This window comes from Mollisia scopiformis, assembly GCF_001500285.1.
Source record: "Mollisia scopiformis unplaced genomic scaffold LY89scaffold_20, whole genome shotgun sequence".
In the NCBI taxonomy this organism is placed as follows: Eukaryota; Fungi; Ascomycota; class Leotiomycetes; order Helotiales; family Mollisiaceae; genus Mollisia; species Mollisia scopiformis.
The window spans coordinates 126,763-153,112 of record NW_017263600.1 but is presented as its reverse complement, the minus strand read 5'-3'; the positions used below and the strand labels follow the sequence as shown (position 1 = coordinate 153,112).

The 26,350-nt window shown below is 47.9% G+C and overlaps 6 protein-coding genes across 6 annotated transcripts; 2 read left to right on the top strand and 4 right to left on the bottom strand.

The window, feature by feature from the left end:
* Positions 1-620: 620 nt before the first annotated feature.
* Positions 621-2,304, bottom strand: LY89DRAFT_687691 (uncharacterized protein). The gene is made up of 2 exons (XM_018215560.1): positions 955-2,304; positions 621-903 (listed from the first exon to the last, which is right to left on the bottom strand). The coding sequence occupies exons 1-2, from the start codon at positions 2,277-2,279 to the stop codon at positions 882-884; spliced, it is 1,347 nt and encodes a 448-aa protein (XP_018067084.1). The 5' UTR covers positions 2,280-2,304; the 3' UTR covers positions 621-881.
* Positions 2,305-3,721: 1,417 nt separating this feature from the next.
* Positions 3,722-6,406, bottom strand: LY89DRAFT_737646 (Cas1p-domain-containing protein; the record flags this gene model as incomplete). Its single annotated transcript, XM_018220280.1, has 2 exons — positions 3,722-6,231; positions 6,283-6,406. The coding sequence occupies 2 exons, from the start codon at positions 6,404-6,406 to the stop codon at positions 3,722-3,724; spliced, it is 2,634 nt and encodes an 877-aa protein (XP_018067083.1).
* A 1,851-nt stretch (positions 6,407-8,257) lies between these two features.
* On the bottom strand, positions 8,258-9,947 carry LY89DRAFT_622679 (uncharacterized protein). Its single transcript, XM_018210985.1, has 5 exons — positions 9,570-9,947; positions 9,000-9,467; positions 8,822-8,951; positions 8,646-8,775; positions 8,258-8,599 (listed from the first exon to the last, which is right to left on the bottom strand). The coding sequence occupies exons 1-5, from the start codon at positions 9,770-9,772 to the stop codon at positions 8,526-8,528; spliced, it is 1,005 nt and encodes a 334-aa protein (XP_018067082.1). The 5' UTR covers positions 9,773-9,947; the 3' UTR covers positions 8,258-8,525.
* A 139-nt stretch (positions 9,948-10,086) lies between these two features.
* On the top strand, positions 10,087-15,162 carry LY89DRAFT_622675 (putative chromatin structure-remodeling complex subunit snf21). Its single transcript, XM_018210984.1, has 3 exons — positions 10,087-10,606; positions 10,683-14,651; positions 14,699-15,162. The coding sequence occupies exons 1-3, from the start codon at positions 10,526-10,528 to the stop codon at positions 14,903-14,905; spliced, it is 4,257 nt and encodes a 1,418-aa protein (XP_018067081.1). The 5' UTR covers positions 10,087-10,525; the 3' UTR covers positions 14,906-15,162.
* Positions 15,163-15,659: 497 nt separating this feature from the next.
* Positions 15,660-19,363, top strand: LY89DRAFT_592304 (TPR-like protein; the record flags this gene model as incomplete). The annotated part of the gene is made up of 2 exons (XM_018209691.1): positions 15,660-18,272; positions 18,320-19,363. 2 exons carry the CDS (start codon positions 15,660-15,662, stop codon positions 19,361-19,363), a joined length of 3,657 nt encoding a protein of 1,218 aa, XP_018067080.1.
* Positions 19,364-19,660: 297 nt separating this feature from the next.
* Positions 19,661-20,303, bottom strand: LY89DRAFT_191303 (uncharacterized protein). The gene has a single exon (XM_018205704.1). The coding sequence runs from the start codon at positions 20,220-20,222 to the stop codon at positions 19,824-19,826; it is 399 nt and encodes a 132-aa protein (XP_018067079.1). The 5' UTR covers positions 20,223-20,303; the 3' UTR covers positions 19,661-19,823.
* Positions 20,304-26,350: the final 6,047 nt, after the last annotated feature.

The following is a 26,350-nucleotide window of genomic DNA, read 5'->3' as shown; positions in this document are numbered from 1 at the left end:
TCTTTCGCGGCCATAACGTTGAGCTGCCCACGCAAATACGTTGAAGTGATAGCGGCTTAGCGAAAGCGAAATTGAAGTTCAATGGATCTAGGGATATTCTCCTCCAACCCTGACAATATTATCCTTTAAAGCACATCCTGATAAGTACTATGAACTGAGCTTATTTCCATAAATCACGTCAGCACAACTTTACGGATGGCAAATCAGAATCTTGATGATATTTTATTTTAAAAACCTTCACGTGACCGAATGTTTCTTTGTGGACAACAGCATTCCTAACTGCTAGCAACGTCTAATTGTTGACTTCATCAAGACTTGCTTCGAGACATCTGTTCTCCTAACATGTATTAGATCTGTTGTACATCGTTTTGCTGGATGCTGTTGCTGGATGCCCCGAGCCTGGCAGAACAATTAGCATGGCATATGAATAAATTGTGTACCTTTTGGATGTACCTAAAACTGTGATACCGTTATATTGTGATTAGGGTCTCACTCAGTGCATACTCTTACGGTAATAAATTTCAGTTGACTTGTACAAACAGGCCGATATCGGGGCTGGGGAATCTAGGTATCATGTCACAGGCTATGGATGCATTCTCAGAGAAGTGTAGAGTTATGTTGAAGCTTTGAATTTGAGAAATGGCTAATCGATCTTAAAATCCACGCAAGAACTCTCTATCAAATAAGATGACAAGCCTTTCTTCCCGAAACACAAGTAAGTGAAGGTACCAAAGGAAACCAAAATCAAACCTCCAAGACGAGAAAAAGAAAAAGAACAACAATGCAAAAGTATCCGCAGTAAGCAAGAGGTAGGGATCGTATGCTGCAAGATATCGAACAGAATGGACAATGAAAACATTTCTCGAAGTCAGGACAGGATATCAAAACACCCAAGGCGCACGACTACCAACGTCAGCATAGTTCCGAACACCTCAAGAAGAATAGACTACATACCAAAATCCACAAGTAATCTGTTCTCCAGCAGTAGTCTGCGTCATGATCCAAGTCGCATAGCAAACCAAGCAGACATTCTGTCCACAAGAGCCATGACACCATGCTGCATCCGCATCCCTGACAATGGGGTCATAGCATACATAACAAAAAGTATCGGCTGTTATCGGTCTTCTCCTTACTGATACGGAAGCTGCTGAAGCGGCGCTGGAAGGACTAGGAGCTCCCGAGCGGGCTTGGGAGGCTGATCTGGGGGAAGTGATGGCGGAAGATCGGCTGGAGGAGGCGGGAGTGCGGACATGTGCAGTAGCTCCACCAGGTCTAAAGTCAGAGTCGGAGTCGCTGTCGGAGGAGTTGGGCTGGAAGTCAGAGTCGTCAAGGTCGTCGGATGCTGGCAGAGAAGATTCTCCTGAGCCGGAAGAACGGGATCGGACAAGACTTCTTGGAGATGAGAGATTGGAGATCGTACTTGGAGCAGGCGAGCTTGGATTGAGGGAACGATTGGAAGATCTTGAGGCTCGTGGCCTGTGGGCGTGTGCTTGTGCTTGGGAAGCATCTATAGACCGATGATCGTCTGAAGAGGACGAAGAACTGGATCGAGAATTGGATGCTCGGCTTGATCTGCTGCTGACCGTCGAGGCTGTGGGTGAAGGAGGAGTATTGCCGTGTGTATGCCTTCCATGTTCTACGATATTTTGGTTCGAGTCTACATTGATGTTAAAGCTAATGTTAACATTCCTTCCTGCTCTTGATGTGTGCGTCCTTGTTTGATGATTGCTAGAGGATGTGGTATTGCGAGGAGCCATGGCTTGCTCGAATCGAGGAGGCGTTGGCGGCGGTGAAGGATAAGCTGTTGAGTGTCCAGAACCTTGTCTAGTGACAGGAAGAGGGGACCTTGCAGGTGTTAGAACTGTGGATGCCGGGAAATTCGTTCTTGAATAATTGGTGAGTTGCCTCGTGATGAGCATAGGCGTCGCTGGAGGGGTAAGAGGAGCATATGGTGGTCTCATCAATGTGCCAGCGCTCCGTATAATAGCACTCCATCTGTTAGCAACAGGTTCGACTTGAGGAAGTTTCGATTGATGCCATAGTGGACAGAGGGTAAGATAGGCAAGTCGTCTAAGCTTAAGAAGAAGTTCGGCGGAACGTCTGGGAGATGTTATGACAGCAGGTAGCTCGTCCAGGATCTCACTAGCTTCATCTAGATAAGCGTGCTCGATGAAAGAGTTGCCGCATCGAAGACCTTTCTTTGTTGTTCCCACGCATGTGAAATGATTAGCCTCGGGGTAGACGTCGAGGAGTGCGCGAACGTCCAAGGCAGCAGCCATTTCAAGTGAATTGAAAGAGTAATTGATGAATGAATGATGAGTAGGATCACATCAGAACACGGTAAACTCTACACATAAGTACTGAGGGCATCCCAGCTATCTACAGCACATCCATCAGGCTCCCGAGGAAGCCATACTTCGGAGACTTTGCTAGATGCAGAGAAGCTAAAAGAAGTACAGCCACTGAAAGGGCACAACACATCCAACAACCAACATCTTCAGCTCTTAAAGTTCGCGACAAGCCAATGGAGACGTGATTCAGTACACCATCACGGAGAGCAGTTCGATAGACCTGCTTCCAAGAGAGCTGTCCATAAGAGGAACTAGACCTACCTAGTACACCGAAACTCCAAGAACAACAAGACCAACATCGAGAAGCCAAGGCACAGCAACTTACCTTGTAAAGTTCTGCTCCTTGTAGGAGCAGCTGCGTTATCCCTGTACCGGATCATTCTCCGGAGGACCGTCATGTGGTTCGAGCCTAGTGACTTTTGCATGACCTATGATGTAGCCATTGCTAATCATGGAAATAGAATCCATGAGAAGTTCACCGAACGTGTTTCTATGGCTTAGCAGTACCATACAGCCGGTAGACCATACGACGTACCCAGAATCGGGTATGACTCGGCCGTGGCATTGCTGAAAACCAGAGAACGGCCCCTCCGACGTAAGCGTGGGGGAGGCTGGCGCCGGGCCGATGGATGTATCAATGTGCAAAGCCACAAGTGCTGCTGTGCAGTACAAGGTCTCGGGTGAGCCTTGAGACGATGAACGTATCAGGACTTGCAAGGTGAGTGCAGAACAATCACGTGATGAGTTCAGCTCTGATTGGGGTGGTAGGACCTGGAAAGGACCGGAAGCTTGGAGACAATTGTTTATGCAACAGGGCTTCTGCTGTGGAATAAAATATGAAGGACAGTGGATGGCTGAAGAAAACATCTTGTATCAAACTTCCAATTCCAAATTTGAAGCAGAAAAATACACAGACCGCGTGTCCAGGTCCAACAGTGACGGCCGACCTCTATAACTTAGTTTGAGTAAATAAATGTAAGTAGAAAACCTTATAGTCCATCTGGAACTTGCTTGTCACTCGGCAATGCTACAGACCAGCTTTAGGAACCGCTCGGCGACTCAGCCAAGCATTGGCCGCAAGTTGAATCTCTACTTAATCACGAAAACATAAGCCACACAACGGTTGAACGGGAAGGTCAACAAGTAGGTGCAAGAGGAAGAACGAACAGGTCTGAGTTTTATAGACGTCGGAGGTCTGTTTGGGCTGGCGCTGAATATTTCTTGGCATGGCCAAGCGAGATCATGTGATGCTATTGAGCTTATTGGACAGGAGTACAGCGAGCAAGATTTGAGTGTGTAAAGTGTGATTGAAACGTTGTATTTGCATGGAGTAAATATATCTCTAATCAATGGCTCACACTTGCCCCAAGTCATCGGTATGTAACATTGGCAAGCCACATCAATAACAAGATCACGCCAAGTTTCCACTTGATTTCATCCTCGACTTTGCCGGGGGTTTTCCATGAACAGCTTCTCGCACCTGTCTTTTGACGTTCTAAAGCAATGTCTTCCATGTCTGAACTGCCGCGATTTTGAGTCTTAGGTATGAGATACGGCGAGTCTTTCTCTCCTGCAGGAATATCTTCGCTAGACATTCGAGTGAACTTCGTGCTTCCGACAACCCATCCTGTGAGCATCTGTGTAGTTTTAGAGGTGTGCCAGCTGATCCATAAGAATATTGGAGTCAGAATGAAGGCATCTAGCCACCTAGGTCCGAGTCCCAGACTGAGCAGACCTTTTGTATCACCCGCGAGCCAGATGTGATACTGTAATATATAAGTCTCGAGGGAGCAACGACCTAGCCAGGCGAAGACTACTGAATGGTAATTGCGAAGCAGGTGGTGGCAGTTTCGAAGGGTGACGAAACTGAGGATTGGTATGAACGAGATGTAAGGTTGCCACCAATTGTAGTCTTGCTTATCCGGAGACCTCCGCGTTAAAGACCAGAAGCCAGGAAGAAGTCCCGTTGAGAGAACAGCTGCCACAAAATTGAACGTGCCACGATATGTGATGGACGCCTTAATTAACGTGTCCAACAGATTTCCTGGCAGAGCCATTTCAACTCTGAGCTGCGATCTTCGAACCGTGAGAGCAGCGAGGACCATCCCAACATAGACGATATACAAATCAAGAGAGATCCGGAATCGCCACTCCATCACAGGCCATGTTACAGCACATGTCTTATTCAAGACGAACGAGACAGTCTCTAGAATTCCAGGTATCTTGATGAAGCATGTTACCGCAGCTGCAGAAAGTACCATTTTTCCAAACAAGAATGGTTGATCGGAATTCCGGACATGGGCAATTCTAAGAGTGAGATATATGACGAGAAACCAGAAGCTGACCAAGGATCCGAAATAATAGAACATGTAGTCCGTGCGCATCATATACGGAAGAACACAGCTAAGCAGGTTAAGACGTACTAAAACACCTGCTGCACGTCTAATGGAATAGTCGCCTGTCTTAAGGAAGTATGTGGCATGTCCGAATCCGGTCATGAAGAGATAGGATGCAATGAGGAGTCGTACAATCTCGTATATCCACAGGGTTTTGGAACCATGGGTGTAGTGATAGATCAGAATGATAGCTTGCATCCATCCTTTCCACTCTTCGGTCTGCTGTCGAGAGAGAAATGGCTGGTCACGAAGACCTCTAGACTCTCTGGCTATCGCAGGTGGATCTTTGTTCTTCTTGATCGACACCAATCCAGCAATAGCAACCGCCGAGCAAGCCATCATAAATTCTTTTCGACGAAACTGCCGTTGTGATTTTTCAAAGATTTGAGTGCGGTCTGCATAATAGCTTAAGCAGAGGACAAGGCAGAATATAGTCCATGTTGTCAAAGTCTGGGTAGAAGGCAAAAATCGACTAAGCCAAGCTACATGCGCTCTACGTAGTGATAGCAACAAGGGAAGTACCAGCATTCCTGCTAGAATCATGATCCATTGAACGTAGTTGGGCTGCGTGTAATTGCTGCAACACGTACGGTCGAAAGGATACTTGCTCGAGGCCGGACCAGCATTGCACCGAAGGTTGAGAAGAACATCTGCCTTTCGATGTGCCACATTGTCAACGACATGAAGTCCGCTCTCTTCATACTGAGCTTTGCCACTCCAAGTCATTAAATTGTAGCTCCACACGACATCAGCCTCGGAATATGCAGATGCTTGCTGTAGAAAGTCGTTCATTTGATCAATCTTTTCAGGTGTGATTGTTGCCGCTCTTGATGGAGACAAAACTTCATACTGGGGGACTTGAATTGGCGCTAGGAGAAGCAAGTTCGGTGAAGCTTCGCGAGCATTGAAGCGCCTAGGCGGTAGAGCGTCCTCATCACCATGACCATGGTCCATGTAAGGGATCACATGCTCAATTGAATCTCTGAAATCTTTCATGAAATTCTCCTGCTCGTGTCGGGCGAACCAAAGACCAGGGGAGCCCAACAATAGTAGAGCAGCACTCTCACCCGACGCGCCAGTGGGCTCCAGAGAAGGTACAGCCGAGAACTTAGTCAGTTCCCTGTCCAGACCAGTGGAATTGAGAAAGGGATCCCAAATGAATTGGACAGATACGCTTTCAGTTTCGAACGCAAGGTCGTTATGTTTCTCATCATGAGCCAGCACATCTGCGATCGCCTCGTCTGCCTTCTCTTGATCCATCTTCTTCGCAACAGCCCAAAATATCTGCCTGGTCGTAGAATCACCAATGAACACGATCCTTCGGTTGTGGAAGCACTCATGTATGTCCCTTCTCTTGTACTCGTGCATTATACACCCTGGAGGCTGCCAATTCTGGAAGGGATTTCGAGGGCTCCATCTTGGGCCGGGATCCAGCCATTGGCCTTTATGAAGAAGAGCACCGCATTTAAAAGGATCGGACACATCTGCAAGGGCTCTAATTAGCAGGAAGCTCTTGAAGGAAGGAGGGCACTCACCAATCCAACAGTATCTATAGACAACCCATAAGATAACGAAGGCGAGAGTCCCTTGCAAAATGCGCTCAACAATCGCGGTAATCTGATCGCTCGTGGACCTAGCTTTCACTGTCGGCCGTACCATCTCAAACAGGGCAATTCGACTGTTGTTGTTCCATCTGAGGAAGCTCCGTTCTTGCCTGCTTGCTTTTGTCGCAATAAGACTGAGGATATGGGCGTAAAGTCGGAGGTTGAGATCGTTGTGCTAGTGATTGATCTCTATGCTGGGAGGCAAGGAGAGTTGAGCATTGCAGATGTAGGCAACGGCTGGATGAAAGAGAGAAGGGCTCAAGAAAAGAAGGCATGGCGATGGATGCACCTTCTTGGATAGTCTCTGGTTGGAGTTGTCTTGGCATTTTAGATGGCAGGATCGGACGGCAAGACCACGAGGGGATATCCAACCCTGGTCTCACCGCTGGCGCTTGACTCGATTGTTCCCCCCGCCATCCCGTTACTAGTTGGCATTACGAGTATTGCATGATGATGACCGCCAATCTATTTGATCTCACTTGAGTGAATTCCCATACAGGCACCATCATTGAAGCCACTCAAGCCACACTGGAAGAATTGAAGATACCTTAGTTTCATGCAGCAGACTTCGGGCTATGCCGCACAAATTGCCTGCTGTGCTTGAGCTGGTGAGGCCAAGACAAGCCGTCGCTCTCTCATTGCTGTCAGGCCGAGCTCATGGCATTCCATCCACATCCACAATCAGTCGTGTGCTCACCTGCCAGAATAGAACCAAAATTGACCAAGTGGGCCATGATAAGAACTGGTGGAGAGAATTGGACCTAAAACAGTCTAGGGCTTCTAGCAAGTTTTTCCGAACTCCGGGCTCAAAGCGAAAACTCAAGGCTCGTATCTAAATTTGACAACCAACTCCTCCACGAATCCAACAAGACAACAGAAATGCTGTCGATCCCCGATTTGCATACTGGATTGAGACACTTATGCCAATGGTACTTTCTCCTGAGGCCAAGACGTTTGCCGTATTTCCGAAGGCATCAGCATGACTGGTCTTGCCCAGAGGCCGGAGAACGAAGCACAATGCCAGATGATAGTAGGTCGTTCGTGTACACTCTTGGTACTCATTTCAATCGATCAAATCACCGATTGGAAAATGCGAATCCCTTCCGTTTTTCTTCCGTCGGGACCGAGGCCAAGTATGCCAAGCTTCAACGCATGAAATCTTTTCTCAGCCCTGCATTGCAATTTTCAGCTGTCTTCTGCCTCGCTCGGCCAGCTTTCTACTCTAAGCTGATCTTGAGCTGGATACACTTTTGTGTACTAGACTAGAGTGATTCCGACGACCTTTGAGTGCGGAACCTCCTCTTGCTATATGGTGGACCTTCGCAATTTGTCTGTTGATACATGAATAATCATTCGAGTACGCTTCAAATCGAAGCTGATCAAGCTCGTCTCCATGTTGGAAGTCGGGAGATATAGTAGGTAGATCTCGATACACTCTACAAACTGGTCTACCTGTTTTTCATTTGAATTCTACATCCTTCATTTGATGAATCAACGTGACCATACGATCCTGTACGTTTTCTATATCAGTGGTTGCTGGGCATTTTTGTCAGCTATTTCTCATTCATGAAATCCTTCCATTCTTGGCAAGAGTCTGAACCAAGATCTATATGCTGCCTTCCTATAAAGCCAGCCTGAAGGTTTTCTGTCATTTCAATTCGCCGAGAGCCATAGTGTTCGAAACAGGATGATTACAATGCTTACTCTAATGCTCAGCAGGATCACGCTCGGATCCGTCCCCTGTGGTGCAGTTGGATTTGGATTTCAAAAGATGGGATATTCCCTGTATAGTGTATTTTGTAAAGTGAGAAAAGCTATTGAGGGTATACCTGTCTCGCCGAGAAAGTCTGAATTGCTCTAGCTCTTTGTGGACGCAGCCTTGCCTGAGAATTTCGAAGAGAATGCTAAACAAGCGCTCGACAATAAGGGACTACCAGACTTCTAAGAAGAATGGGCAAGAGCTGGGCATGGCTCACTGTACGCAGCAGCTTGAGGACGTGCCGACATGACCAGTACGGCAAGGAAGTGGGTGGAACTGCATACAGCACTATATTTGCTCAAACGTCGAGGTAGAGAAACCGCCTCGCCTCCCAAATCAACCTCAATCATTCTTATCATTGACGACCGCCTCGTCGTGCCTGCGAACAGGCGAACAGCAGCGCAACAAATATCCTTCAAGCTTCTGATTCGCCATCCATTGCGTTTTCTATCCATATTTTCACCTTTTCAGCAATGCTTTCGCTATGTCCTGAAATCGTCAACCATGTTGAAATTGAATATGGTGGATGACTCACGAATACAGAAACCATGTTCTACACCATTCTCATCAATCAGCATTACAGGCTTGGAACTAGACGACTCAATGTCTATTCGACCTCGAGCTGCTATCAATGCGTCGCGAGTGTGATTTGCAACCCAGTGGTCCTAAGTCTGGTCAGCAGCTGTCCTCTGACGGTTGACTGAACAATACCTTTTCGCCGAAATAGAAGATCAATTTCGGGATGTGAGGTTTCTGATCTGTCTCTTCGTGTTCTATACCCCAGATATCCTCGTCCCATTTGTCTTCAGTAATGAAGTCAATCTCATCTTTGGCCAAGTGCCTGTTGTCGTTAGCCAGAAGCACGCGATGGACATATGTCGGAGCTTACAGTGCTTGCCATATTCCCATGCTACTTCTCAAAAACCTTGTGGTAACTTCAGCAGAATCGTTCGGCATACCAGTCAGCAGGCCAACGAGCCATTTCAATACTGACTTCGGTGCTATCGAAACAAGTGCTTTTGCCACAGAACTTGCTCTCTTCGCAAAATCAGGAATCCGAAACAACCTGCTGATTTTGACTCCACTAGGACTTTGAGCGAGATGAGTGACGGTGGGGAATAGGAGGATGCCGGCTCGGATGTTGAGAGAGGACGAACTTTTACGAAGGCGCTGAATGAGTTCCAGGAGTATATAAGACCCGACAGAATGACCAATAAGGATTACACTGGCATATGGCTGCCCTTGAAGAGCCCCAGAGGGTATTCGCTGTCTTTGAAGTGACGTCAAGGAAATCGTGATCTGGTCCTCTAGACTGTATGGTGATGAGAGCTCCGGTTCTTCTTCTTCAAATCCTGCTCTAGGTAACGAGCGTTAGCATTTTGCATCTTTGTTATTTCAAGAAAAGGATAAGACAATGTCTCGGGAAAGGAAAGGAAAATGGGGCTTTCCCAATACCTACAAAGACTGCCCGTGAATGTGAAAATAGTTGGAAGATTGATTTTTTGATCTCGACAGTGAATCATATAGAGTTGCAAGAAAGGTATCGTAATACGCTATCAGGCCTGGGTTTCCAGTGATGAAATATATTAAATGATAAGACGCTGAGGGGTCATTCACTACTGGTCGGTATGAAATCTCGGAGAACCTGCTTTTTGGAGACATTTGTCTGGATTTTCTGTGGAAGTTGAGGATTTTCGAGTTTTGGGAATTTGTACTCTGATGACAAGAAGATATTGACAACACGAAGGTTGATCCTCCGCAGTTCTAGTCAGTCGTAAAGATCCATTACTGAAGTATTGTACATCTATAAATCAAATACATTAGTCTAGGTGTCCAGTGAACAAGGAGCAGGAGTTGAGTCTTCCACATACATGCAGTCACGTGGGATGAGCGCTTGTTCCCAAAATGGTCTAGTCTCGCTTCTGGATTCTTACCCGTGATCAGCTCTTTGCACTGGAGGAATCACCACGACTTCACCCACTCCGACCTCTATCGCGAAGTGCCCCCCCCATCATCAGGGACATTTCATTTACTTCAGCACGCGTGTTCTGCGCGTTCACTGATCGCATACCCTCACTTTCTGGATCGCTTACGCGCCAACAGCTGCCTGACCCCCTTCAGCTTCGATTTAATCATCAATCGACCTTGCGCCAAAGGGACTTCCATCTCGAAAAAAGCATCAAGCATCAACACAGACGCGAACTCAACGACAGTCGCGCCCCGACACACTACCTCAACTGTCCCGCACCAACTTAACACGGCTTCGACGCCGCCACTGTCGACCACCTATCCCTTCGCCATCACGGTCGTGCCTATCTAGCCAACCTGATGCGCAAGGCTGGGTCCTGATATGCGCAGCGATCAATCATAAAGAATCACGAAAGTAATCGACCTATCCATTGCGACTCCACAAACATGGCTACCGTTGCGCCAGCTGTTCAACAGCCGGGCTCTGCGATGCCCCAGAATCCACAAGAGATGAAGATAACTCTGCAGGTATGTACCACTTGGCGCAACATATGTTCCTTCTACTACGTGGTATCCTAGAATGACATCTGCTAACTGTTCAAAGAAATACAAGCAGATGAAGGAATCTGGCGTCTCGGATAAGGATCCCGAATTTCAAAGAGTCTATCAAATACTCCAGAGCATGCAGCATCAACGAGCATACCAACAACAGAGAGCCCAGTTCGCCCAACAGCAGCAGCAACAGCAGCAACAGCAGATGCTCAACCAACAGCAAAATGCTACCACTTCTGCTCCAAATGGCGCGAATGGCACACGTACTGCCCAAGCTCCGACTTCCCTGCCTAATACACAAGCCTTGACGACGACATCATTGGGCCCATCTGCTATCCCAGCGACGGCGAATGCTCCAGGCTTGCAAAAGGGTGGCGTCACTCGCACAACAGCAGCCGGAAGTGGATACTTCACACAAGCACAATTGAGTATCCTCAAGCACCAGATATTTGCGTTCAAGTGCCTGTCGAAGAACATGGGTATTCCAGCTGCTACACAAGAACAGCTCTTTGCGGCTCCCAAGAAGTCTCCAATTACGGAACAGTCCCTCGAAGCTTCGTCTGCGAAGGTTGATGATGCCACCCCAACTATAAATGGTAACGTAGAAAAGAAAACTGTTCCGAAGCAGCACGAGTATACTGGATTCAAGCCACCTCATGCGAATCTACCATCAAAGATCAGCTATTCTCTTCACAAGGTTCGAGAGAAGCGACCCTTGATTCCTAGCACTGTCCCTTCTGGCGTCAACCTAGAGAAGATCCGACAAGAACGAGAAAACATCATCTACAATCGTATGCAAGCTAGATTGCAAGAGCTACGCTCTATACCCGCTAATATTGCTCACCTTGATGTGCGGAGCGATGTTCTTGCTCCAGAAGATACACTGAAGCGTAAGGCCCTGATTGAGATGAAGATGCTAGGGTTATTCCAAAAGCAACGAAATATGCGGGAGAGGATCGGCCGTCAAATGATTCAATACGACAATCTTGCAATGACTGCCAATCGAAGTCATTATCGTCGTATGAAGAAGCAGTCGTTGAGAGAAGCCCGTATCACCGAGAAGCTTGAGAAGCAACAACGCGATGCTCGGGAGACCCGCGAAAAGAAGAAGCATACCGATTACCTCCAGACAGTCATCAACCACTCTCGGGAAATCAACACGGCTGGACACAACCAAAGACAGAAGATGCAGAAGCTGGGTAGGATGATGATGGCTCAACACCAGAACATCGAAAAGGAAGAGCAGAAGCGAATTGAACGAACTGCCAAGCAGCGTCTCCAGGCCTTGAAGTCGAACGACGAAGAAGCCTATCTCAAATTGCTCGATCAAGCCAAGGATACTCGGATTACTCACTTGCTTCGACAGACAGATGGCTTCTTGTCCCAGCTCGCCTCTTCCGTCAAGGAACAACAACGAAAGGCTGCCGAGCGTTATGGTGACAATGCCGACGACTTCATTGATGATGAATCTGATGAAGACGAAGAGGAGGAGCAAGATACTCGAAAGATTGATTACTACGCTGTTGCGCATCGTATCAAAGAGGAGGTCAATGTTCAGCCATCGATATTGGTTGGTGGTACATTGAAGGAGTACCAGTTGAAGGGTCTCCAGTGGATGATTTCGCTCTACAACAACAACCTCAACGGTATTCTTGCAGACGAGATGGGTCTCGGCAAGACCATTCAGACAATCAGTTTAATTACCTACCTCATCGAAGCGAAGAAGCAGAATGGACCCTTCCTTGTCATTGTACCTCTCAGTACCCTGACAAATTGGACTTTGGAGTTTGAGAAGTGGGCACCATCCATTTCGAAGGTGGTCTACAAGGGAAACCCAATGGCTCGAAAGCAGCAACAACAGCAGATCCGTTACGGCAACTTCCAGGTACTCCTAACAACCTACGAATATATCATCAAGGACAGGCCTGTTCTCAGCAAAATCAAATGGATTCACATGATCATTGACGAAGGTCACCGCATGAAGAATTCATCGTCCAAGCTTAGTGCCACCCTCACTCAGTACTACAGCACCAGATACCGTCTTATTCTTACCGGAACTCCGTTGCAGAACAACCTTCCCGAATTGTGGGCTCTCCTTAATTTCGTCCTTCCGACTATCTTCAAATCCGTGAAATCTTTCGATGAGTGGTTCAACACACCGTTCGCGAATACCGGTGGTCAAGACAAGATGGAGTTGACTGAAGAAGAACAAATTCTCGTCATTCGACGTTTGCACAAGGTTTTGCGACCATTCTTGCTTCGTCGTCTTAAGAAGGATGTCGAGAAGGATTTGCCTGATAAGACCGAGAAAGTTATCAAGTGCAAATTCTCCTCCCTTCAAGCTCGTCTCTACAAGCAAATGGTTACCCACAACAAGCTCGTTGTCAGCGATGGCAAGGGTGGAAAGACTGGTGCTCGTGGTCTCAGCAATATGATCATGCAGTTGCGAAAGCTTTGCAACCATCCCTTTGTCTTCGACGAAGTTGAGAACCAGATGAACCCGACAAGCACTAGCAACGACTTGTTATGGCGAACAGCAGGTAAATTTGAGCTGTTGGATCGGGTTCTGCCCAAATATCAACGTACTGGTCACAGAGTCTTGATGTTCTTCCAGATGACTGCCATCATGGACATCATGGAGGACTTCCTGCGCTATCGTGGTATTCAATTCCTGCGATTGGATGGAACTACAAAGTCTGACGATCGTTCTGATCTGCTTCGCGAATTCAACGCTCCTAACTCGCCATACTTCATGTTCTTGCTCTCGACTCGTGCAGGTGGTCTAGGTCTTAATTTGCAGACTGCTGATACGGTTATCATCTACGACTCCGATTGGAATCCTCATCAAGATTTGCAAGCTCAGGATCGTGCTCATCGTATCGGTCAAAAGAACGAAGTCCGTATTTTGAGACTTATCAGCTCTAATTCTGTAGAAGAAAAGATCCTCGAGCGTGCCAAATATAAGCTGGATATGGATGGCAAGGTTATCCAAGCTGGTCGTTTCGATAACAAATCATCTGAAACTGATCGTGACGCTATGCTTCGAGTCATGTTGGAAACCGCGGATGCTGCCGAGACCTTAGAGCAAGAAGAGATGGACGACGAGGATCTCAACATGATCTTAGCCCGTTCAGACGAGGAGCTTGCTATCTTCCAGCAAATGGATGAACAAAGAGCCAAGGATCCCGTTTATGGAAATGGGCCTGGCTCCAAGCGTGTTCCCCGTCTCATGGCCGAGAATGAACTTCCCGAGATATATATGTCCGATGGCAATCCTATTTCCGACGAACCTGAAGAAATCAAGGGCCGTGGTGCTCGTGAGCGAACTCGTGTCAAGTATGATGATGGTCTTACCGAGGAACAATGGCTCAATGCTGTGGACGACGATGAGGACAGTCCGGAAGCCGCAGCTGCCCGTAAGCAAGCACGAAAGGACCGCCGTGAGCAGAATCGTCTGAAGAGACTTGGTCAGCTACCAGGCTCAATCGAGAACTCGCCTGAGGGTAGTCGTGCGAGTACAGAAGAGCCAGAACCTACACCGAAGAAGAACAAGGCTCGCAAGGGTGCAAAAGACAAACGCAAGGCTGAAGAAGTCGACGACGAACCACCTGCTAAGCGAAAGCGTGGACCTGCTGGTCGACCAAGCAAGGGAGCTGCGACTAACGGTGATTCCGTGAGTCCCAAGCACCGAGCCACTCTTCAAACAAGCTTGCGAAGTATCTACGAGGGTCTCATGGCGTTAACGTCTGACTCTGATGCTGGTTCGGATGATGATTCTTCCTCAGCTGGGCCTCGACAGATCATTGGACCGTTTGTGAAGCTCGTACCCAAGAAAGATTTCCCGGATTATTACATCATTATCCAGCAACCAATTTCGATGGCAGAAATCGACAAGAAGATTAAGAAAGAGCAGTATTCTAGCCTTTCTGACATGAAGCGAGACGTTCGTCAACTTTGCGCCAATGCAAAGCAATACAACGAAGACGGCAGCATGATCTTCCTGGATGCCGTCACGATTGAGGTAAGTTATCTTCTGATTGCAACCACATATATACTAACCTGTCACAGAATGCGTGTGATTCACTGATCCGCGACGAGTTAAATGAGCATCCTGAACTCGGCGATGTCGACGATTCATCTCGAAATGGAGGTTCCACCGCTCCTGGAACCAGCGCTGGAACTCCCATCGCATCCAGTACGAAACTGAAGCTCACATTCAACAGCTCTCAACAAGCAAATGGTGGCGGTAGCGGTGCTCAGAGCGATGATGACTAAGGTCTTCCCCGATCGATGTGTTTTTAACTTTATGACGGGGTTTGGTGTCTCGGAGACCCATGGGATTGCATACTGGGCTTTCTTTTGGCAGGGTTGGCGTTACTTGCAAAGGGGCATCGGGGTGGAGCACCTGCTACGTAACATGGCTTCGCAAACTTGTTTGCACCAACATTGCGTAGAATGTACTTTAATAGATATGCGACTAAACATGCCTGGCTTGTAAAATGTAGTTTTGTCAATAATATGCACTGCTTAGGTGATTTGATGATTGCTTGGGAATTGCACAGATGTCTGCTCGCCGCATGATAGGAATTCCACGACAGGCGTTGTGGTTTTATGGCTAGTGTCTCAAGCGTCCTCTCATTTGATATTTAAACCAAGTGGTTTTACCTTTTCAGGGACCATTTCTTGTGAGTATATTTGAAGCTTGTTCTAGCCGACGTTTTGGTGTTGTCTCGCCTAAAGGGGTTAGCGTTTACTGATTCCGTGCAACGCCAGAAACGCGATATTTACAGAAATTTGAGTTGACAGCCTCACGCAAGCCAACTGGCTTTCCAACGATACGAACCCCCACCTCGACTACACTTGCAACTCGATCACCTCCGGACGGAATGTTCTCAACGTTCTGAGCGACCTCATTGCTTCCTCAAAAGCCTTTGCGCCTCGTCGTGATCCTCACTTTCAATCTCGACACCTACATTCGATAGCTTCGCATACGGCCATTCAAGCTTGCGCCCCTCGAATACTAGACGCAATGGCGACTGCAACGAACGGACACGTTAATGGTGGAACAAATGGCTATGCTGCTGTCTCTCCTGGGCATAGGGTGATGAGCAAAAGATTCTCAGACATCCCGTCTGCCATCGATATTCCCGTGCAGGGCGAAGATGACGATCAAGCTGTCGAAGTCGATCTCGAAGACTTGTTGGATGATCCTACCGAACTATGTACTCTTCTAGAGAACGAAGGCGCGGCGCGCACATACTGGATGACGGTCTCTCTTGCATACGCCAAGCAAAAGAAGGTTGATCATGCTATCGAAATGCTGCAGAAGGGACAAACAGCTATGCGGGGTGGACAGAAAGAGAAACTCAGCATGTTGACTTGCTTATGCTGGATGTTCCTTTGGAAGAGCAGGGAATCTCCGCGAGTCCTCCCAGACGATGCGGCGTCAAATTTAAAGACGAAGGAATACTGGTTACAACAATCGACTTCTACACTCAATGAAGCATTACGAATCAATCCTGCTTTCCCTCCTCTATTTCTTGCACGAGGCGTTCTTCAATTACTCAAAGCATCCCTACAACCGCCCTCCAAATCCGCTTCAGCTGGTGCGACTGATCATGAAAAGCAAGATATGATCCGTTCATCACTGAGGTCTTTCGAAGACGCAATTCGAGTATCCCAAGGCAGAAACATAATGGCGGTCTTGGGAAAGGCGAGAGCGAATTTCTCTTTGGGCAAATATCCTGAGGCTTTGGAAGGTTACCAAGATGCTCTGCACAAGATGCCAGACATGGTAGACCCGGATCCCCGCATTGGAATTGGCTGTTGCTTCTGGCAGCTTGGATTCAAGGATGATGCAAAGACGGCTTGGGAGCGAGCTTTGGAGATCAATCCAGACTCGAAGATCGCAAACATCCTCCTGGGTCTCTTCTACCTCGATTCGAGCGCGCACGTTCCTACCAATGGGCCTGAGTTCATTCGGTTATACAAGAAAGCGATGACAGAATACACACAAAAGGCATTCAAGGCCGACAAAGATTTGCCTTTGACCTGTGCTACGTTTGCTGGGTACTTCTTGTCCAGAAAGTCATTACCTAATGTTGAGACTCTCGCCCAAAAGGCCATCCAGTATACCGATGTCAATGCCATTGCAAGCGATGGCTGGTACTTGCTGGCTCGAAAGGAACATTACAACGATGATTACGATAAGGCTGCAGATTGCTATCGAAGAGCTGATGAAGCTCGGGGTGGTGCTGATCGTGGATTTCTTCCAGCCAAATTTGGTGTTGCGCAACTTTCGGTACTGAAAGGTGATTATGGCGAAGCCAAATTGAGACTCGAGAAAATCATCCAAAATTCGAAGAATGTGGAGGCAATGGCGCTGCTTGGTACCCTATATGCTGAAGAGGTCTTTACCGTCCAGCAAAGTGGTGCGAACACAAAAGAGGAGAAGTCACCCGAGTACAAGAAGGCAGTAGGATACCTTGAAAGCGTTCGCACTGCATGGAAAGATCCTAAGAAGAATCTCATCCCGGACGCTTCAGTGCTATTGAATCTTGCCCGACTCTACGAGACCGATCAGCCTGATAAGAGCTTGCAATGCTTGCAACAAGTAGAGCAAATAGAATTTGATCAGGTCCCTGAGGATGAACGACCCAAGGATCCAGAGGAAGAAGCTACATGGCGGCAGAGAGTTCGGGAAGGTCTCCCTCCTCAACTGTTGAACAATATGGGATGCTTCTTTTACCAGTCAGAGAAGTTCGATCAAGCCCGAGACATGTTTCAATCGGGTTTGAACGCTTGCATCAAGGTAGGCGAGAAGCAAGAAGATATGGATACAGATGCGCTCGTCACAACCATCAGCTATAATCTTGGTCGTACATACGAGGCCAATGGAATGCTTGACGAAGCCCACAATGTCTATGATGGACTTCTCGCCCGTCACGCCGATTACACAGATGCGCGAACTCGACTTGCATATATTTCTCTGCGCCAAAATCCTACAGACGAAGGTCCTAAAGCAGTCGTGAAGCTCTATAACGAGTCATCTGCAGATCTTGAAGTGCGAGCCTTGTACGGTTGGTATCTCGGCAAAGTTCATTCTCGGAAGAGAGGTGGCAATATTGCTGAAGATCCCGAACTTCGACACTACAAGCACACACTTCAGAACTACGAGAAACATGATCGTTACGCTTTGATTGGGATGGGAAATCTCTACCTCATTACAGCCCGTGAGATGCGACGTGAGACTGATCAAGAGAAGCAAAAGCGAACGAACATGTATGTCAAGGCTGTTGAGTTCTTTGATAAGGCTCTACAGCTGGATCCCAGAAATGCATATGCTGCCCAGGGAATTGCTATTGCACTCGTCGAGGATAAGAAGGACTTCAAGACGGCGTTATCTATCTTCATCAAGGTTCGAGAAACCGTCAAAGATCCTAGTGTATTCGTCAATCTTGGTCACATCTTCAATGAATTACGACAATACTCGAAGGCCATTGAGCATTATGAACTCGCGTTGTCGAAGGATCGAGCACATGATGCCCAAATTCTGGCTTGTTTGGGGCGAACTTGGCTGTCAAAGGGAAAGGCAGAGAAGAGTTTGCAAGCATTCAAGAATGCTCTCGACTATTCGCAGAAGGTCAGTATGGAGCTCTCAAGAGTATGAATCAAGCTAACGAAATCCAGGCCTTAGAGATTGCTTCCGAGCAAGTTCACTTCAAATTCAATGTGGCTTATGTGCAGCTGCAACTTGCAACCACTATCTATGCACTACCGGAGACACAGCGTACTCTGGCAGAAGTTGAAGCCGCTGCTGCTGGACTCGAGGAGGCCGTGGCTTCCCTAGATGCTATTTCCCAACATCCTCAAACACCTTATCCTAAGCACGATGTCGAACAGCGAGCAAACATGGCTCGAAATACCATGCGAAAGCAGTTGGAGCGTGCTGTTCAAGCTCAGAGAGAGTATGAAGAGAAGAATGCCGAGAAGCTTCAGGCTGCAAAGCAAGCTCGAGAAACAGAGCTGAGAAAGCGTGAGGAAGCAAGATTAGCGGCAGAGGAAGCTGAGAAGGAGAGAAAGCGAGCCATCGCAGAGGAGAGACAAAAGATTGCCGAGCGAGATCGTGAGCTTGCAGAGGCAAGAGCTGAGGAAGATAAGGCCAGAGAGGCTGCAGAGCTGACTACGGACAGCGAGACAGGCGAAAAAGTCAAGCGGAAGAAGAAGCCTCGTGCTGCTGGCACAGGGGGCAAACGCAAGAAGAAGAACGAGGACGGTATCACCGACGACGAAGACAGTGGTCTCGATGGCAAGAGACGAAGCCGTGGTCCTCGTAGCGGCGGCGAGAGCGACGAAGAGAAGCCAAAGAAGAAGAGACGTCTTGCCAAGAAAGCTGCAACCGAGAAGCCCAACAAATACAAGAGTAGCGAAATTGTGGTTGAGAGCGATAGCGAAGGAGATGATGGCGCTGCTGCAGCGGCACAAGAAATGAACGATGATGTTGGTGATGAGCCTGCGGCCGATATGGACGTCGATGCTGGAAGCGATGAGGATGAGACTGTTGCTGCGCCGATCAAACGCAAGAGCAGACGAACCATGATCGATTCCGATGATGATGACGAAGATGAGCCTGCAGCTGCGAATGGGGGTTCGCCTGAAGCAAACGGCAACGCCGAGGATGGAGATACACCGATGGCAGAGGCTGATAACGCGGCAGACTCTGATGATGAGTAGTTGCTCATCTCTGGTAGCGAGATATAACTTTCCATGTGTTCATGGCTCATTTGCAACCGTGCCTGCAGCGCGGTGCGGCAGAGGTGTGATACGATAGTAGATATGCATGGTGGCTTCCCCCATGGCCGCTGAACTTTTGGCGAATGCACTGGGATGGGGAGTGACAGGGCGAATTTGTTGTATACTAGATATCAAAAAAGGGAGATTGGAATGGGCGCCATGCATTCCGATCGTGCATACATAGGGTAGACATCACAGAAGAATCTATCCATAATACGCCATCGAATTCACGGATTGCGAAACAGCCCGTGCAGCCACGGTGGTGGGATTTGCTTCTTTCTTCCCGTGTTTTCTGTACGCGATGCTTAAGACCCTCTATTATATCTATGTGCCAACATGATGATGTTCCAGACACAACGACACGGCAAGTAGCCGTTTGGACATCGCTTCGCGTTCTGTTTTATTCCGACCTCTGCGAAGTTATCTCGTGCTTGATTCGGCTATGAGATGCATCAACCAACCACAACCAACACCTCAAGAAAGGCAAGTTGCGAGATTTATAGAGCCAACTCTGCTTCTCCAGGGTTCCTTGCTTCATCTCCTCTGTAACCTTGTTGGACATCTTGCGAGCTGTGGTCGTTGGGTCGGGGTCTCCATTTCTCATCTCGTTCCTGCGTTTCGGTACCCAACACCTGGAAGATTCACATGTTGGCTCATATATTGGCCAGTGAACTTGGTTGTTGTGTGGAAGTTGCCGATGATCTCGAAGCTCTGAGGGAGGGGTAATGACAGCTTTAGCGTGAGAGCGAATTCTGCGAGCCAAGTCCGTCGTCAATGTTCGTTTCCACCCCTTGTACATCTTATCCAAATGTACAATGGTATGTTTGATCAAGCCTAGGTATCGTTACACCGTAGGCGGATTGTTGCGGCTTTCGTCGGGAGTTCTATGACTAGCCAATGTCCAACATTCGCAACATCATCCTGCTAACGAGATGTCATGGAGTCCTTGTTAATGATTTATCAAAACATTAGCCCCATAACCAAAGGGAAGAAGCCGCCCTGTGAAACCTGTCCGATGAGAATGCAATTTCCATCTCTAGAAGCTTGACAGTTTCCCGTTTGTTGCAATAAGTCAAGTAACGATTGGATAATAAGGCTTCTACCAAGCGGGTGTATCTCATGACGGACCCCTGTCTCAAGTCCTGGAGAATTAAACCTTTGAAGGTGCAATTTGTATGCTTTGCTACAACTTTCTGGTTCCATTTCTCCTCCCGAATTGGCCATTCGGTTGACTCGAAATCTAATGGGTCGAGAAAGAAATCAAGGGAGGCAGAGAGTTAGCCTCTGGGGCCCAGGATCGTCAATTCACCTATTGAATTCAACAGACATCATGCCAGTGACTAAACATTGCACCTTCCAATCTCAATTGCTGCTTAAGTGAATCTAATGAGGCGCTCAAGCGGACGCAGACGGCCGCAGACCCGCAGGTATATAAACAAAGACCCCTCCCTCCCACTTTGCTTCTCATTATACTCAACGGATAACTCAACGGATACCAGCTTCAGTAGGTGAACATTGTGACAAGCTCGGCCTACACCCCAACTCATGGGCAAGACCTTAAGTATCATAATATTCCATCCGAAAACTCAGGATTGTTTTTTGCTATCCCGTTGTGTTGACCGCATTTTGTTGCCATTCATTCGAGCTTCCCTGCATGTTAACAACAAGAGGATAGTTGACGACATTTATCGTCCAACTTCAACCTCATGGTTCTTGAGCTTTTTTATAGCTGGTACTTTAGACAAAGAACCATGTCCTCTTCTGATCTTAATTTGCAGAATGACTAGAGCATCGCTCCAATTCGCGGAGAATGCACTCGCGAGTTTGAGTTTGCGTTCAGATAGGGATCCATTGGAGGCACAAAGTGGGTTAAGTGAGAGAGTTCCTTGGGAATGATGCACAATGGATGTAGAATATGTCTATATTTGGGAGAAAGAGTACTGCTAGATTACTGTTCAGTTTGCCGTGGAGGAAATGGAAAATATTGAATGTTCCAGATGATGTCCAGCGCAAAGCAGGGATTTTATTTCGAACATGAGCGGCTTCATTTCTCAAGAAGTTATTGTCGATATATTAAACACAAGGAAGAATAAAATATTTATATCTTGAACGACTCGGACGAGTAGCACCAACTAATAAGAGAGAAACTGTGGAGAATCCATCGCAATGGCAAAGATAACTCAGTGAGGGAAAGCCGAACAACATAACATTATTCTAGCAAGAACCTATCATTTCCCAACTCAAATATCGAACTATTAAGGACCCAAATTTCCATACCCGTGGAAAAGTGAGGAAGATGAAATTCTTCCGCGGGGTAAGCGGGGTTGCAACGAGCAAAGTATGAGGGCGGCAAACGCGATGAAAAATCACGAATCAGACCCAAACTTCGAAACGGGGACTCTACGGAGACATGAAAGAGTGCTTCAACTCTTTGTGATTTGGAAAGAATAAGGAGTAGTCTTGCTAAGCACTTTGAATCAAGGTCTTGAGGGACTGATCGAGCCCATGATCCCAGAACAGAAATAGCTGTCTACAATCATTGCAGCCCGATCTCAATCTTTCTCGCTCAGCTTGTTTCGTCCATCCGCCACGGCCCATTCATTTTGTTGAGAAAGCACTCTATGTCAGCGATACTCACAGTGGCTCCCATCTTTCGCGTTTGAAAGCTGCAACGAGAAAATTCAACCTTCTTGAATGACATCTCGTACTACTACATACAAGCATGATCCTCTCACCTACCTACATACATACCTCTCAGACTCGACACACACACACACAGATATCCAGACAGCGATCAAGCATCCTGACGACGGGCCTAGCCGCCCATCCGTCTGCAGTTGACTTCCCAAGTGTAACCCTACCGCATATCTCATACTATACCTAATTCGTCACACACGTGCTTCTCGTACGTTCGAGAAATCCTGCGCCGCATTCGTCTGTCTCGAAACAGAAGTTGTGTCCAGGAATGAAAGAATGATCGTCACTGCTCGCCATTCCTACGATTAGGATTACGATCTTCATGAACACGACAAACGGACAGGGAGAGAAGATCTTCTCTTCAAGGTGAAGAATGCGCACGTGCCGAGGCTCCTTGCTTTGCTTTTTCCTCTCGAGTGAGATGAGAGAGACGGTGAAGAAAGAGATCCGCGGCCGGCAGATCCAGATTCTGGAAGTTGATCGATCTTCAGCATGCTATTGAATTGCTTTTTTGGCTATCGTGTTACGCACGCTACAAATTCCTTTTTGTTGCTCTTCCATCATATTTCACAATTTCTTTCTTTTTTACATACCGGCGGTTTGGCAGCTGGTGATCTTCCCGTGTGTCTGTCCGTCCGTCATATTCAGGGTCCACTTGGTCACAGCGCTGTGGGCGTTTTTTTTTTTTTGGCTTCTTTGCGCGTCCCTGGAGTTGATTTGCTTTTGCCAACTCTAACCAAGTTCGTGGAAAGGGGATTTGCTTCTGATATGTGTGATCCTCCCGTGCCGTTTGCCGCTTTGGTTTTACTGTTTTGTTTTTTCTTGGGTGATACCGAGATTCTGGGAATTCCTGTGGGCACGGTGCACGTTGTGCAACGAGAGGTGAGAGGTGTTGAATTGATGGCATTTTTTTATCACGATTTTAATCTCCCAAGCAAGTGTATTATTGATCGGCATTGAGAGCAAGAGGTGGAGCGGGACGGGATTGCGTTCTCTGATAGGCAGGCGGCTCGTCACGTTCGTGTCGACGGAGAATTTTCATGGGATGTCAATGTATCTGGTACTTGTTGCCTACCTGTTATCTGTACATTATGGACAAGATCTTGCCTGGAACGAGAGGTCGAGAGCTGGTATTCCCGTGCCAGATGGTCGGTATCCCCGTTACCTGTGCCTGTTCCTGCATCCTTCATTAATGCACAGATGAGGCGTTCTCGTCGAAACGTTTCTTGAGGAGAAGAAAATGAGGAAGGTGTGAGGAGATGGGACTGACCCCCACCAAGCGACCTCCCACGCTACGCCTCTGTCCTATTTTGAGATTCTTTTTTGGATAGGGAATTTCGAGTCTTGAGAAACAGTTCCTGTTGGAGGTGCTAACTCCATCCTAACGCAAGACGAGCGTTACAGAACTGCGACATTGTGCATGTCTCATGTGAAATACTTAAGCTTGAGCCAAGTGAGGGTAGGTGTAGCGAGACGGGATGTAGTGGCTGTACTACAGCAACGGAGCATTTCTTAGTGAGTGTTCGGAAAAGCCTCTAGCAATCTTAGTACAAAAGCCGTAGATAGAGAGTTAGTGAGTTTTCGGTAAGACGAACGCCATAGCATGGCAGCCGGCACGGCACGAACAGCAACCGGAGCGAATATCTTAAACCTCAATAGTCTGCTAGAAAAATGACGCGACGGAGGGGATTCCGGTGTAGAATTGCGAGATTGACAGACCTATTGCTAGCTAGTGAGGTATGTGTGGAGAAGGAGGAGCCGAGAACTGGTAGAAATCCAGTGGAGGCTTTAGAATGGGAACATCTGAGAAGGTTGAGGCTTGAAGGATTGTCGAGGTCTTTGTCCATACAGTAGCGTAATCCTAAGTGCCGTGGCGGTAGGCGGCTGCAGTTAGCTTGTGATATGTAGCTGTGTCTGTGATACCTCGGGCTATTCTTGGGTAGATGTCGGTACTTGGAGTAAAGACATTTGAGTTTGAAGAATGTGGGGAAGATCTGTGAAGGGACTCAGGAGTGCTTCAGTCTGCGTGGATTTTCAGAACAGGACATGCAGGTCGGCGACCACTTGGGTCGCGTTTTGGTAGGGGAATGTCTCGATGTTGGATCCGTCTTAACGCTGCGGACACTGAAGTCGCGCGCAATTGAATAGCGGATCAGCGCTGCACCAATGCCGACTTGGTTTGCCAGACTAAAGCGTACACTAGTAGAGCAGTAGATGTAATAATAAGCAAAGTTTGAAGATGCTAAAGGTTCCCAGTCTTCACTTGGGGATCTTCTCTGATGACAGATTGGCAGATTCGACTTGCTGTTGCAGCTGGGCCTGATGGCATGTCAGGGCATCCTAGCTTGTACGAAGCGGCGGAGTGCGTCGTACTCATGAAGCCGTCAGATCTGATTCTGTCCAGGTCCTAGGGTTCCAGTCTTTGTACTGAAGACGTGAATTGATCCATCAAGGTGGAGCCGGAACCGGAGCGCTCAGAATCGTGATGGTTTTTGGGGTGCAGAGATGAAAAAAGGGGCCAGCATCTGTGCGAACGAACGCATGCTAGGCTTTTGCTGCAGTGACTTCTGTACGGTCATGTTTGCTCTGGGTTCAAGGTTAATACATTGGACGACAAGACGAGGTGAAAAATGGGATGAGTGATGGGCGGTATGAGGCACTGACAGTTTCATGAGACAGAAAGTTGTTGTTTGCGGAGAGCCATCCGCACCTGGGAATACATCCATAGTATCTATATCTGCTTCATTATTGCTGTTTCGAGCGAGGAGCAGTGAAGAGTTCCCCTTTCGGACAGACTGCTCGGCTGGAAAAACTCTCGGACCGTACGGCCTTGTTCAGAATCAGAGCAGCCGTCCACTCTTCTTTTTACCCAAAATCTCCCGACCTTCTAGACCTCTGCTGACGCTGCAATCCAAGCTTGATCGTCTTCTGTCTAGCTACTTTCTTCTCTCTCGCATCATCTTCCTGGACATGCATCCCAAAGTCGCATCCTCAAGATGGCTGAATGACGATGATCTTAGTCCCGGGGACCTCACGTATCGACAGCGAAGAGCTGTGGAGTGTGCAAGGTCACCTTCAAGTAATAACTGACTCAACTGAGACATCCCTCATCTCACTGCTCGCTGTCGTCAGGGATAACATGGACCATCTCCTGTCCACGCGAGAAGATCCACGAAGTCGGAGAAAACAACGCTCCTTCAACTTTCGAGCCGGCTAGCCACCAACGTATGGCGCGTTCGATGTAAACCCAATTCCTCGACACAAACGGTCTCAGCAGAAGGAATGAGAGTGGCAGACACGCACGCTGTTTACACATGGCACTACCTACAGTGCAGTAGGGCTCGCGTTCGGTCTCCCAATCCGAATCCTCTGCTCCATTGTCTCTTCATCTAAGGTTCTTGGGATTCTGCAATGTACTCCGTACTGTCGTCCCCAGCTTCTGTGTCTCGATCTGTACAATTCCCAGGATGCAGAGCCAGAAGTACCTCCATCTAGGATACTTCAATTATCTACTGTCGAGGGACGCACAAGGGAAACGGGGTGCTGATTCGCTAACAGCAGGCCCTTCTGCACTTGCAAGCCCTGAGAACGGGTGGGCTTGCAATATCCTTGAGGAACAACGAACCCCAGCATTTGTCACAGACCGAGACCGAGCTTTCATATGTGATCTTCCAATCTCTGTGCACCGGGACCAAGGGTGTCAGGATCCGCATCCACAGAAATGCCAACCACTCTTTCTAGGCGGTGGATTGCTTCCACTCCTCCTCGAGTAGCGAGTAGCCGTATGTGGGCTGTGTGGGCTGGCAGAAGCCCCCAAAACGCTTGTGCCTTCACTAGGTGGATAGAGCTTCTTTTCATGGAAACCTCTCTACGATAGCCGACGACCCAACGCTGGGACGGGGACGACGACTTTGTGAGCTTGGTACGAAGTACACATGCACGAACATGCAGTCTTGTAAAGGCCTCACCAAGGGGTCAAGCAGCTTGTGGGGCCGGCGGCCTTCGATATGGCCTGATTGGCACGACTCGCCTAAGACTAACATTATCTAGCTCTAATTCTAGCTCTACTGTACTTAGCTTTAATCCTAATTATCGCCGCGGCGGTGCAACAGAATCGAAGCTTGGGAATATTCTCAATTCCTTCCACTGTGAGACCTGCCTCTTTGGAGAAACCCAGCGTCGTGGTTGAGTTCTTATCTGATGCCCAGCAATCCATTGTAGGAAAAGGGA